The sequence below is a fragment of the Leucopleurus acutus genome, assembly GCF_964270905.1.
Source record: "Leucopleurus acutus genome assembly, chromosome: 1".
Classification (NCBI taxonomy): domain Eukaryota; kingdom Metazoa; phylum Chordata; class Mammalia; order Artiodactyla; family Delphinidae; genus Leucopleurus; species Leucopleurus acutus.
In genome coordinates, this window is record NC_139142.1 from 45,246,066 (window position 1) to 45,259,602 (window position 13,537).

A 13,537-nucleotide genomic window follows, 5' to 3' on the forward strand; every position below is an offset into this window, starting at 1 on the left:
AGAGCAAGCTGTGGACATGCCAGGCATGCCGCCACTGCTCGAAGGGACTGTCCCTACTTGTTCCCCTCCTTGTTTCATTCCATGGGAGATAAATCACCAGGGCCCAGAGATCAGAAAGAATGTAAAATGAGACAAGCAAAGCTGTCTCCCCCCTGCACGTGCAGGTTATTTTGGATGATTCCGGGTTTTCTCCCAGGGAAGTTAACCTTGAAGCCGAGACAGCCTGTAGATAATGTAAACCACCATCTGGCAACCAACCTCCCTTTTTCTAGTCTATGTAATCTGCAACTGTAGCATAATAAAATTTGCCTTGTCACCATCAGTTGTCTTGGTCCTTCTGACCCCATTCGTCGGTACTGCTTCAGTTCCTTACCCCTTCCCTTCTGACCCTGGGCGGTGAAATCCTCTTCCTCCGGCTGGTCCGCGGCAAGAAACAGACTCATAGATACAGAAAACAAACTGTTCGTTGCCCAGGGAGGGAGTGTCAGGGAAAGGACCAAATAGGTGAAGGGGATTAAGAGGTAAAAATTTTCAGCTATAAAACAAATGTCACAGAATATGGTAAATAATATTGTAACAACTTTGTATGGTGACTGATGGTAACTGGATTTATTGTGGTGATCATTTCATAATGTATAAAAATATTGAATCACTATGTTGTACACCTGAAACTAATACTGTATGTTAATTAGAACTCAGTTAAAAAAAAATTCCACACCTACATTTTCCCAAGAGAAATAAAACATGACCACAAAAAAGACTTGTACAAGAATGTTTATAGCAACTTTATTCATAATAGCTAAAAATTGGAACAATCCAATATCCATCAACAGGAGAATGGATAAGTAAATTATTCAATGGAATACTTTTCAGCAATAAAAACGACTGATTCATGTAACAGTAGGGATGGATCTCGAAAACATTACACTGGGAGAAAGAAGGCAGACAAGAGTACCTACCACTCCTATTTTTAAGGTGATAGAAATCAGAAGAGTGATTGTCTAAGCTGTGGGAGATTTGGAAGGGGGCTTGAGAGAACCGGGTGATGGAAATGCTCTATATCCTGATTGGGTGGTGGTTACACAGCTGTTTACATTTAGCAAAACTCATCAAATCATATACTAAAAAAACTATGCTTTTCACTGTATTTGATAATTTTACCTCTATTTAAAAAGAAAAAAAAAGGACGAGGAAAAAAAAAGACTGGTAACGCTGAAAGGTAACAGTAAAAGATGTAAGAAGAAATTTGATGTGGTAATAAGCCCTTTCTTTAAAACGTTAAGTGAAGAAAATATTCCAATAAGCTCTGCTGGATTTATGTAATCAAATATGGACTCAGAGTCTGAGTCCCCTCTCCTCCGTCCGAGTTCCTCGGTCTTTTCTCGGATACCCGCGAGGCCTCGGGAACTCCAGGGCGGTTTCAGGCGTAGCGCCCTCTCAACCGCCGGCCATTGTAGCTCCCCGCCAGCCCCAGTGCTCCCACCGCTCCCCGCCTCATCAATATCGCATCGCGGACCCGCCCATTGATTCAGCTCACAGCCACCCTTTGAACGGTCCGTTCACCTTTCAATCAATTCAAACATAGCAAGGAGCTAACCAATCGCAAGCCTCGGCGAAGGGAAGAGGCGGGTACTTTTACAGGAAGTGTTGCTTAAAATACCTCCAATCAGAAGTTCGGTGTGGGAAGTTTGAATTTTGCCGAGTCTTGTAGGCGTTCCTTCTTCGGAGGCGGCGGTGGTCTTCCAGGCCCAGAGGGTTCCTTTACTTTTAGTTTGGTTGAGGTTTCACGCTAGAAGCTGCCTCAGGTAGGTGGATGCTGGGGAGCTGGGGGGAGGGCGCTGGTCTGCTTCCTTCTAGAAGGTCTAGAAGGGTCGGAGGACCGGCGGCTGCGAGCTGGACGCCGCTCAGGGGAGGCTCCTCTTAGGACCGTGTTACCTGTCCTTCCCGAAGCTGATGACACAGTCCTTCGGAAGAGTAAATATTTGTTGCCATGATCTGTGTAGCAGCATCATTTCACCACCGGGGCGTTATTGGCTTTGGGCCCCAACATTATTCCAGTGGCTCTTTCCAGGTTCTATGACAACTAAAAACGCCTGGGTTGACAACCTTGGCAAGCAAAACTAAGGCATTCTAGACTTTCAAGCTGGAAGAAACTCCAGTCAGCCAAAGAAGAGAACTTAGATGTGTGTGAAGAGCCAGGCTGCCTGGCTTAAGATTCCAGCTCCACTACCTTTTAGCTGTGCAAATGTGGGCAGTTAATTTACCTCATCTGTATAACGGCAGTTATACTAAATACCTTTTAGGGTTTAGGTGATAATTAAATATGCCTTCGGTGTTAGTTCTCTCTCTCTCTCTCTATTTGCCGTGTATAGTTCTATGCTGTGTTTTTAAATACCTAGTACGTAGTTTTAATTTTCTTTAATATTTGTGGGAAGTGGCAAATCAAATAGTAGAGGAGAGTTCTTGATTAAAAAAGCACAGTCCTTTGTCACTTCCCCTGGGCCCTTAAAGGAGAATGTTATTACCATCCAGGTCAGATGAATTCTCATGTTTTTATACTCTGTTGATTGCCTAAAATAATACAACATTTTAATTTATTGCATTTCTTGTGCAGTTTTTTTATCTGCATTTTTCTAGTGGACTGTCTTCTTGTTGTTGAAGGTATAGTGTGCTTGTATCTTTTTTTTTTTAAATAGACCTTTATTGGAGTATAATTGCTTCACAATACTGTGTTAGTTTCTGTTGCACAGCAAAGCGAATCAGTCATATGCATACATATATCCCCATATCCCCTCCCTCTTGAGCCTCCCTCCCACCCTCCCTATCCCACCCCTCTAGGTGGTCACAAAGCACCGAGCCGATCTCCCTGTGCTGTGCTGCTGCTTCCTACTAGCTATCTATTTTACATCTGGTAGTGTGTATATGTCGATGCTACTCTCACTTTGCCCCAGCTTCCCCCTCCCACCCCATGTCTTCAAGTCCATTCTCTATGTCTACCTCTTTATTCCTGCCCTAACTTTCTAATGGCAGACCTCCGTCCTTTTTTTTTTTTTTTTTCCTCCTTCTCTTTTAAGCTGGCAAGACTTTTCCCTGGAGAATCAATCCTCTTTCTCCAGTTTGGCTTGGTTCTCCATACCAGCTGTATAGGAGATGCCTTTAGACTTTCCACTTTCCTTTTTTCTTTTCCTCAGTTGGATCCACGATTTCTTGGAACCCATGACATTGTCTTTCTTGGACTCCCAAGGATCTTTCTAAGAAAAGAGCATGTGCCAAGTAAACTGTATGATTTCTTATATGGCCGAAAAGAATTTTATTTTGCCCTCACCAGGGCACACTGATATGATTATCCTTCTGCATCACCATGGTACTTCTGAAAACCCTTCTTGGGCTTCCCTGGTGACGCAGTGGTTGGGAGTCCGCCTGCTGATGCAGGGGACGTGGGTTCGTGCCCCGGTCCGGGAAGATCCCACATGCCGCGGAGCGGCTGGGCCTGCGCGTCCGGAGCCTGTGCTCCGCAGCGGGAGAGGCCACAGCAGTGAGAGGCCCACGTACCGCAAAAAAAAAAGAAAAAAAACACCTTCTTTTTCTCAATCTCGTATATCTAACTGCCTATTTATCATTCCTACCTACCTAATAGGCATCTTGTGTGTTTTGTTTTTTGGCTTGAGAAAAAATGCCAGCCTGCCTGCATTCATCACCAGGGGAAAGTTAAGGAAACTATTCTGTATACTCTATCCCTATTTTCACCTTTACTTCCTACTCTATTTTGCAGTGCTCTCTATGGTAAGCCTAGACCCTCTTATTTATATTCTGGACTTTAGCTTCCTGGGCTTCACTTCATCTGTCAAGCAAGTTCCTGTTCAGAACCTCAAAATAGGTTGTAGTGTTTTATCTTTTGATAACCTCCTTCCCACTCTTCAGTCACATATTTATTCCATTTTGTATTTTTTATTATGTAAATTAACCCATTTATTATAGGCTAGCAATGTTTCAAATGGTGGCCTTCTACTGGTCCTTCAGTTCCTTCAGTCTTCTGGTGACTTTACTGTGACGGCAGAAGTGGTGTTGTAGGTCCAGGCACCATCAACAACCGTTTTCATGCAGGAAATGCCAAATGCCCACAGCTTGTCTCTTCTTCCTGGTTTTGCCACAGGAGCAAGTGTGCTAGGCGTGCTGGCTGATTTCAGTTTTCTTCACCATTTTGCTGAGGGAGGCAACATGGGTCCCGTATTTACCCACGATTCTGACCTTGGTGCGTTTAGCCATGTTGCCACAACCTAGGTCTGAGCCCAGAGAGCTGTATTTTAATTTTTTTTTTTCAGAAGACTCTGGGGTGGGAGGTGAACTGGAATCCTAACTTTTTAAATAATCAAATGAAATTTCACGTAAGTTGGTCTTTCTCTCTTTTTCCTGATAGGATGGCTTCATCACATTTTGCCAGTCGACACAGAAAGCAATTAAGTACCGACATGATTAGAACTAAAATTGCTCATAGGAAATCACTGTCTCAGAAAGAAAACAGACATAAGGAATATGAACGAAATAGACACTTTGGTTTGAAAGATGTCAACGTTCCAACCTTGGAAGGTAGAATTCTTCTTGAATTAGATGAGATATCTCATGAGCTTGTTCCAGAAAAGGCCGATGTCAAGCCAAGTAAGTAAAAGTCTATTGTAATTTCAAGTGTTTGAAGAGTGAATAAAAGTTGGTTTAATACCTGAGGTTAAAAACAACCGTGACCAGAAGAATGGAGTTTTGAAATGCCATTCTAAATAAATAACTTGGTGTTTTCTACAACTAAATACTGTCTATTTCAAGTAAAGGCTGTGTTGGGAATTCCCAGATGGTCCAGTAGTTAGGACTCCACACTTCCACTGCCAGGGGCCTGGGTTTGATCCTTGGTGGGGGAACTAAGATCCTGCAGGCTGCCTGGCGTGCACCCCTCCCCCCCAAAAAAAAGCACTCAAGTAAAGGCAGTGGACGTCCTAGCTAGGCTAAAGCCATTCACCTATGGAGTATTATAACACTTTTTACCTATATGGTCTTACAGGAATCCTAAAGTTCTTACTTCTGGAGCTTGGATAAGATAAATATTGACAAGATAAATTGATAAGGGACATAAAAATAGAACTGATTGAAGTATCCATGAAGTAAGGGTACTTTGCCAATGGGAACACTTCTTAGAGGGAAGAGCAAAGGATTCATCCCTGTAGTTTGCCCAAAAGGATTTGGGGTTATTAGTAGGGAAAGAACCAACCAGAAAAGAGAATGATCTCAGCAAGAGATAAAAATAATAAAAATGGTTGTCTTAGAAGGCAAGGAATGCTATAGAAAAGAAGGAAGAGAACTGGGAAATGACATGCATTTAATCGGAAGGACTTATTGGACTCCTATTTAGTTGTGTTTATATAGCAGGCACTAGGAGCTAGATTGCAGTGAAATAAAGCAAGGATAAATTGTGAAGAAATGGCAGAAAGATGAAGTCTTAGCAGTTTTATAGAAAAAGAAATGAGATGTCAAGTTGTTTTACGTGTTCACTACTTCAGTTTTATCATTTTTCCAGAACCAGTGTAATGTGTGACACGTACAAGACACTCAACATATTCAACTTAATTGCTTCTGTAAAAGGGGAGGTTGGGCTAAACTATTTCTTCCAGATTTGTCATTTTTGTGATTCTAAAGGAAAGTGAGAGAAAGGAATTGGATTAAAGTGTCGTAGGGTACTTTTTTGTTTTTGAGATGAAGTGATCAGTTTATGTTTGAAGGTCAAAGGAAGTGGGTTGGTGGTTGAGGGGGATAGAGTAAAGAATAACATCTCTTAGGAGTTCAGAGAAAATGAACACTGGGTCGTAGGATTATATAGGATGGCCTTTGAAGGAAGAGCTAGACATTTTCTGTCTGAGAAGAGGTGACATTACCTTCTGAGTTGTCTCCTTGCCTCTACTCATACCCTCTCAAATGCTTCTTTCCTCGACCAAAATCTTTCAAACAAAATTTAACCTTGTCAATATGCTATTAGAATATCTTTTATTCCTCATTTGAGAAGGCCTGGAGGTGGGAGTGGGTCTGGTATGTTCCAGAGAAAGCAAGTAGGTAAGCATGGCTAGAGAAGGCAAACAGCTTAGCTCCCATAGAGCCCTGAGGGCCATCATTATAAGGACATTGGCTTTTTTTTTTTTTTTTTTTTTGGCTGCGCCGGGTCTTAGTTGCGGCACGCAGGCTTCTTACTTGCGGCACATGGGCTTCTCTAGTTGTGGTGCCTGGGCTCAGTAGTTGCGGTGCACAGGCTTAGTTGTGGTATGTGGATCTTAGTTCCCCAACCAGGGATTGAACCCGGGCCCCCTGCATTGGGAGTCTTAACCACTGGACCACCAGAGAAGTCCCTGTTTTGATTATTGTAAAGGATCTGCTTCTAAGGTGACTCATTCACATTACCAGCAAGATGATGCTGGCTTTTGGCAGGAGGCCTTAGTTCTTTGTCATGTGGACATCTCCATGGGGCTGCTTGAGTTCCTTAAGGTTCCACGTGGCCACTGGCTTCCCCCCAGAGCAAGGGATCCAAGAGAGAGCAGGACAAAAGCTGTGATGTCTTTAATGGCCTAGTTGTGGGAGTCGTTCTCTATCATTTCCACAGTACTTTCTTGGTTACACAGGTCAGCCCTATTCAGTATGGGAGGGGATGACACAAGGCATGTCTACCAGGAGGTGAGAATCGCTGGAGGTCAGCTTGGAGGCTGACTATCATAGAAGCTAATTAATTTAAACATGAAGTAATACATGCCTAGTACATAGTAAACAGTTATATATTTGAACAAATGAAGGTGAAAGAAATAGGAATTTTAAAATAGGGGTGGAAATAACTTGAAGTGTTAAGGAATTAACAAGAAGTTACTAAAAGCATTTCTTAGCAACAGTTGAAGTTAGAAGTTGTTTGCCTAACTTTTTATCTGAAATGTTTTATATATTGTATTTTTCTTTTTTTCTTTTTCCTACTTAGAGTCAGTGAAAACTATTCTAGGTGATCAACGAAAGCAAATGCTCCAAAAATACAAAGAAGAAAAGCAGCTTCAAAAATTGAAAGAGCAGAGAGAGAAAGCTAAACGAGGAGTATTTAAAGTGGGTCTTTATAGACCTGATATTCCTAGTTTTCTTTTCTCAAACCAGAGTACTATGAAAGCTGAGCCAAAAAAGGTAAGTTTAGTATCCTAACTTGATATATATTCCTTTTAACTGGAATTTTCTTTAGGAGATTAGATGACTAAAATAATCATTTCCCTGAGTCCCTTTATTCAATTAATTAGCTGGTAGGAGGTGAGAATGACATAATAGTAACTCAGAAGATGAAAACAGGGTCTCTTGATGTAGCTATATTTAGGTTGAGAGTGGATAAAACTAGGACAGCTGGTAGAGCCAGGCTGAACAGTGAATGCTATACCAAAGTATTTGGCATTTATCCTCTAGGATATGGAGAGTCAAGGGAGGTTTATAAACGAGGTTGTACCATTATCAAAGTAATACTCAGGGAAGATTAAGCTGGACTTGAGGATTATAGTCTAGAAAGGGAAGCATTTATAGATAGGAAGACTAGTTGTGAGTTTATATTGTGAATATTCTTTATAGAATAGGTGAGATGAGATAAGTGGACTGAGACATTTGTTTAAAAAGAAGAAATAGGGGGCTTCCCTGGTGGTGCAGTGGTTGAGAGTCCGCCTGCCGATGCAGGGGACGCGCGTTCGTGCCCTGGTCTGGGAGGATCCCACATGCTGTGGAGTGGCTGGGCCCGTGAGCCATGGCCGCTGAGCCTGCGCATCCGGAGCCGTGCTCCGCAGCGGGAGAGGCCACAACAGTGAGAGGCCCGCGTACCGCAAAAAAACAAAACAAAACAAAAAACCAAAAAAAGAAATAGGTTTAAGATATCATTTTTCTGGAGATATAATTGACATATTAGTTTCAGGTGTACACCATAATGATTCATTATTTGTATACATTACAAGATGATCACCACAGTTAGTTTAGTTACCATCCATCACCACACATAGTTACAAAACTTTTTTTCTTGTGATGAGAACATTTCAGATATACTCTCTTAGCAACTTTCAAATATACAATACAGTATTATTAACTGTAGGCACCATACTGTATATTACATTCCCGGGACTTACTTATTTTAAACCTGGAAGTTTGTACGTTTTGACCACCTTCACCCATTTCACCTACCCTGCACCTCACTCAAGTGATGGACACCTGAGTTGTTTACAAGTCTTGGCTATTGTAAATAATGCTGCAACGTACATGGGGATACATATATATTTTTGAGTTAGTGTTTTCATTTCCTTTGGATAAATACTCAGAATTGGAAATGCTGGATCATATGGTAGTTCTAATTTTAATTTTTTGAGGATCTTCCATACTGTTTTTCATAGTGGCTGCACCAATTTACATTCCTACCAACAGTGCTCAGGGGTTCTTGTTTCTCCATATCCTCACCAACACTTATTATTTCTTGTCTTTTTGATAATAGCCATTCTAACAGGTGTCATGTAAGACATCTTAAGAGATAAATTTGATAGGACTGGTGACCAAGTAGATGGTGAGGGGTGGAGGAAGTTGAAAAGTTAGAGATAAGATGATGATTCTGAAGATAATAGTTTGATCAATAATACAAATTTTGCTGCTGCTAGAAGAGATGAGGAAGGCAAGAAAAGCTTAAGTGGGTGAATATTAATACCCTTTTTTAAAAAAATCCTATTTGGGCCATCTAGACATCAGGCAGTTGGGAATAAAAATTTGGAAATCAGGATGGGGATCCATGCTAAGATGTGGATTTTGGATATGATATTGGGAGTATGAATGGACACTTAAGCTATAGGACTAAATGAGACCATTCCAATTAGGGTATATAAAATTATGAAAGAGTGAGGTCTAGAGAACACCTTTAGGTGGGCAGTGATATGCTGAAAAGGACTGGTCAGAGTGGCAGCAGAGCTAAAATGGAGGATAGAAGCTAAAGGAGGAGTGATCTAAAGAGAATGGTTAGTGAATCAGGAAGGATGAAGTTTGAACAGATCAGTTGGATTTGTAAACTTGCTAGTCACTGGTGATTTGCTATTTATTTATTTTATTATTTATTTATTTATTTTTGGCTGCATTGGGTCTTCGTTGCTCTGTGCAGGCTTTCTCTAGTTGCAGCAAGCAGGGGCTACTCTTCATTGTGGTGCGCAGGCTTCTCACTGAGGTGGCTTCTCTTTGCGGAGCACGGGCTCTAGGCGCGCGGGCTTCAGTAGTTGTGGCATGCAGGCTCAGTTATTGTGGCTCGTGGGCCCTAGAGCACAGGCTTAGTTGCTCCGCGGCACGTGGGATCTTCCCGGACCAGGGCTCGAACCCGTGTCCCCTGCATTGGCAGGCGGATTCTTAACCACTGCGCCACCAGGGAAATCCCTGATTTGCTATTTAAAGATATGTATAAAAGATCTCATTGACTGTATACTCATTCCTGATTTAAATAAGAACTGAATAATATAAAGGCCGAAGATATTGCTTGTTTTTCTAGGCTTCATGAATCTCAATGATTCATTTGACAGATCTTTGATTTATTTACTCTGTATGATCTTAGGACACTGTAGAAGAGACCAAAATTAATAAACTGTAGTTCATGGTGGAAAGATACAGATAAATACGTTCTTTATATTAGAGGAAGGATAGATTGTTTGTATTTGGAGGAACATCAAAGAAGACCTCTTGGGATTAGATTTAAGCTGTCTTTTTAGGAATATGTAGATACCAATCATTGGTCTACACTGTAAACAACTATTTTAAAATATCTTAAAAATATGTGTAGGAGGAACAAGAGACACATCGTTGTGGGTTTTGTTTTTTTTTTTTAAATTTTGGCTGCGTTGGGTTTTCGTTGCTGCATGTGGACTTCTCTAGTTGTGGCGCACAGGCTTAGTTGCGCCGTGGCGTGTGGGATCTTAGTGCCCCAACCAAGGATCAAACCCATGTTCCCTGCATTGGAAGGTGGATTCTTAACCACTGGACCACTGGGGAAGTCCCTGATTATGTTTCTTAAGAAATTTTACAGAGTTGATAAATACCTTATAATTTTTTAATTGGTCTTTCTCATGCTAAATTTTTTTCACATTTTGTGATTAGGTCTCCATTTTCTTACTGACAATGGACAGGTGTATAATCATGAGATTTGAAGGCAAATTGTCAAAGCTAGGGAAGTAAGCTGTACAGTATCTTTTCATAAACAGAAAACAAAAGATCCTAATACTCTAGTTTGTTCATCTACCCCCTTTTAAATATGTCTAGCTAATCACATTAATGAGGATCCTAATACTTGGAAAATATGCTTTGAAATTTCTTCTCTCTCCTCATTGAAAAATATGGGTAAGTTTTGAAGTTATTAACTTAAACATAATTTAAATCAAGCCAGAACCAGAAAAAACAATAACTTAGGGAATTCCCTGGCAGTCCAGGGGTTAGGACTCAGTGCTTTCACTGCCAGAGGCCTGGGTTCAATCCCTGGTTGGGGAACTAAGACCCGCAAGCTGCACGGCACGGCCGAAAAAATTAAAATTTAAATTAAAAAAAAATTAATTTAAGTTAGCAAGTATCTTTTTGCCATAAATTATTAAGGATAAAATTTAACTTTAAAATGGAAACTTTATTTCATAATGAAACATGGAAGTAAATTTTGCCAGTTTATTTATTTTTTAACTTTATCTTCTTTTGACTGTTTTAAGGCTGTTCCATCTTCTGTACGGATTACAAGGTCAAAGGCCAAAGACCAAATGGAGCTGACAAAGGTAAAGTTGATAGTTAGTAGGTCATTGTTACTAAAATGACAAATTGTACTTTTTTTTCCTCAGAGTAAGTAAATTTATTTTTAATTTAATACCATCTTCAAGCATAGTGATTATTTTACTAGAGTCAATAGTACTACCAAAATCACTGTTTTGGTATGGTGGCAGAGCAGATTTGGCTAGATGCTAAGGAAGTAGTCACTTAAAATATTCTTTGCCCAGACATCCCTTATGAGATCTATACTAAACTCTGTGCCACACTCTTTTTTGTTTGTTTGTTTACCGGGCTTCTATTATGCATCCCATGTCACCATGAAGTGCAGATAGGGATATAAAGCATACAGGGTGAGTGTTATAAACTTATGGGTCTTCAAAACACGGTTATGGATAAACTTATTAGGAGGATTACTAAAATAAAGTCAAGTGGGCAAAGAGGGAAATAGTATGCCTCTTTGTCAGGTGAGGAAGCTAAGTTTCATGTATTCAATGAATTTGAGTCACTACCATGTTCCTTTAGGCTCTAGAATATAACTGAGCAAAACAAACAAAATTCCCTGTTTTCAAGGAGCTTACATGAGAGATAGCACTAAAAAAAGAACTATATAGTATGTCAGATGGTCAAAAGTATTAAGTATTATGGGGGAGATTAAAAAAAAAGAAGGGAGGTGGGGAGTTTTGAAGTAGGTGTAGGGTGGAATTTTGATCAGGCCTCACTGAGATGGTGGCATTTTATTTTATTTTTAATAAATTTATTTATTTATTTTTGACTGTGTTGGGTCTTCATGGCTGTGCGCAGGCTTTTCTCTAGTTGCTGCGAGCAGGGGCTACTGTTTGCTGCGGTGCACAGGCTTCTTATTGTGGTGGCTTCTCTTGTTGCAGAGCATGGGCTCTAGGCATGCGGGCTTCAGTAGTTGCAGTGCGTGGGCTCAGTAGTTGTGGTGCACAGACTTAGTTGCTCCGTGGCATGTGGGATCTTCCCAGACCAAGGCTCAAACCTGTGTCCCCTGCATTGGCAGGCAGATTCTTAACCACTGCGCCACCAGGGAAGTTCCCAGATGGTGGCATTTTAAATTAAGTCTTTAAGGAAATAGAAGAGTGAACTGTGGGAAATAGCTTTCTTCCAGGAGAAGAATTTTCTAGACAAAATTCAAAGGTCTTGAATTGAAAACATGCCTGGTATGTTTAAGGAGTCTCAGAAGATTATAGTCAGTTATTTTTTTAATAGCTTAGGTTATTAGCATTTTCTAAATTCTAGGTTTCTGAAAAAGCTTGTAAGGAAATGTATATAATGGAAAACTTGTTTCTTCATCTCATTTTATTTGGGGTAGTGGGTTTTTTGCTGAGTCATTTACAATATCAGGTTTCAGATGAGGGGTCAATTTACACATTAAAAATGTGGTGGTTTGGTTCATTATGCAATTAAATCACATAGTACCTAATATTTTGAATAGATTGATAATGGGAGTGATGTTCGAGCAATCCGACCTGGTCAAAGACAGGCTTCTGAAAAGAAAGTGTTGGACAAAGAGAAAAAAGGTAAGTTCTGATGTTGCCACAACAATAATTTAAAATTACCACAAACATTTGATTTTATTATTTGTTCCCACAGCTATACAACCTGTAATGCCGCCAGTGAGAATGACTCGATCAGCTACTCAAGCAGCAAAGCAGATTGCCAGAACAGTCCCGCCTACTACAGCAAGAAAGCCAGTGACAAGGGCTACTAATGGTAAGAACATTTCTTGATCAGTGACTGAGCTAGGATGTTTTGGTACTTGAGGTTCTTTGTGTTCAATTTTTAAAAATTAATTAATTTTTGGCTGCATTGGGTCTTCGTTGCTGCGCACGGGCTTTGTCTAGTTGCAGCCAGCGGGGGCTACTCTTCATTGTGGTGCACAGTCTTCTCATTGCGTTGGCTTCTCTTGTTGCGGAGCATGGACTCTAGGCGCACTGGCTTCAGTAGTTGTGGCTCTTGGGCTCTAGAGCACAGGCTCAGTAGTTGTGGCACACGGGCTTAGTTGCTCCGCAGCATGTGGGATCTTCCCAGGCCAGGGGTCGAACCCATGTCCCCTGCATTGGCAGGTGGATTCTTAACTACTGCACCACCAGGCAAGCCCCTGTGTTCAATTTTTAAAATCATCATGTACTTTTTTGAGTAGGAGAGGAGGAAATGGAGATTCTAATTCCCGAAGATAGGTTTTGTGCCCCGATATCCCAGTGGGTGCTCAAATGTTGAAGTACTGAATTGGTGTAAGCAGTGCTTCAAAGTGAAAAATTAATGGCCCCAATAAGTTACAGTCCATCCATTTGGTGGAATACAATGTAACCATTTAAGAACAATGTATGAAAGAACACTTAATGACATGGTTAATCGTATTAAGTGGGCAAAGAAAATCAGCTCAAACCCTGAACAGTATGATTGAAATTCTAAAATATGTATGTGAATGTGAACATAGGAAAAAACTGGGAAAACGTACTCTGAAGTGTCAATAGTGATTACCACTGAGTAGTGTAAGCTTGGGTAAAACTTTTGATTGTTGTTGTTTTTGTGCTTTTTAAAATTTTTTCTAATTTTCTATAATAATTACATATTTGATATTCAGAGGCAAAAGGTAAAATACCTTAACACTTTTGTTTTGAAAACAGATGGCCTAAACTTGGCAGGAAATTTCATCTATTTTTTTCCTATTTTATAATGTGACTTTTAATCATAAAATTCTTTGACATAC

The 13,537-nt window shown here is 40.5% G+C and overlaps 1 protein-coding gene and 1 pseudogene across 3 annotated transcripts in view; one reads left to right on the top strand and one right to left on the bottom strand.

Annotated features, from left to right (window-relative positions):
- Positions 1 to 1,733: 1,733 nt before the first annotated feature.
- DLGAP5 (DLG associated protein 5) overlaps positions 1,734 to 13,537 on the top strand; it is a gene marked incomplete at both ends in the record, with an annotated part of 38,534 nt that continues 26,730 nt past the window's right edge. Inside the window, 6 exons of one of the 2 annotated variants that reach the window (XM_082848419.1) lie at positions 1,734 to 1,805; positions 4,418 to 4,656; positions 6,998 to 7,191; positions 10,749 to 10,811; positions 12,260 to 12,344; positions 12,418 to 12,537. In XM_082848419.1, coding sequence (XP_082704545.1) covers positions 4,419 to 4,656; positions 6,998 to 7,191; positions 10,749 to 10,811; positions 12,260 to 12,344; positions 12,418 to 12,537 — 700 coding nt within the window. Of the gene's footprint in view, positions 1,806 to 4,373; positions 4,657 to 6,997; positions 7,192 to 10,748; positions 10,812 to 12,259; positions 12,345 to 12,417; positions 12,538 to 13,537 lie in introns of those variants that run through there. The other variant, XM_082848418.1, reaches the window with a different exon arrangement.
- On the bottom strand, positions 4,006 to 4,266 carry LOC309967709 (large ribosomal subunit protein eL43-like; annotated as a pseudogene). The gene has a single exon. The product of its transcript is annotated as a large ribosomal subunit protein eL43-like (transcript).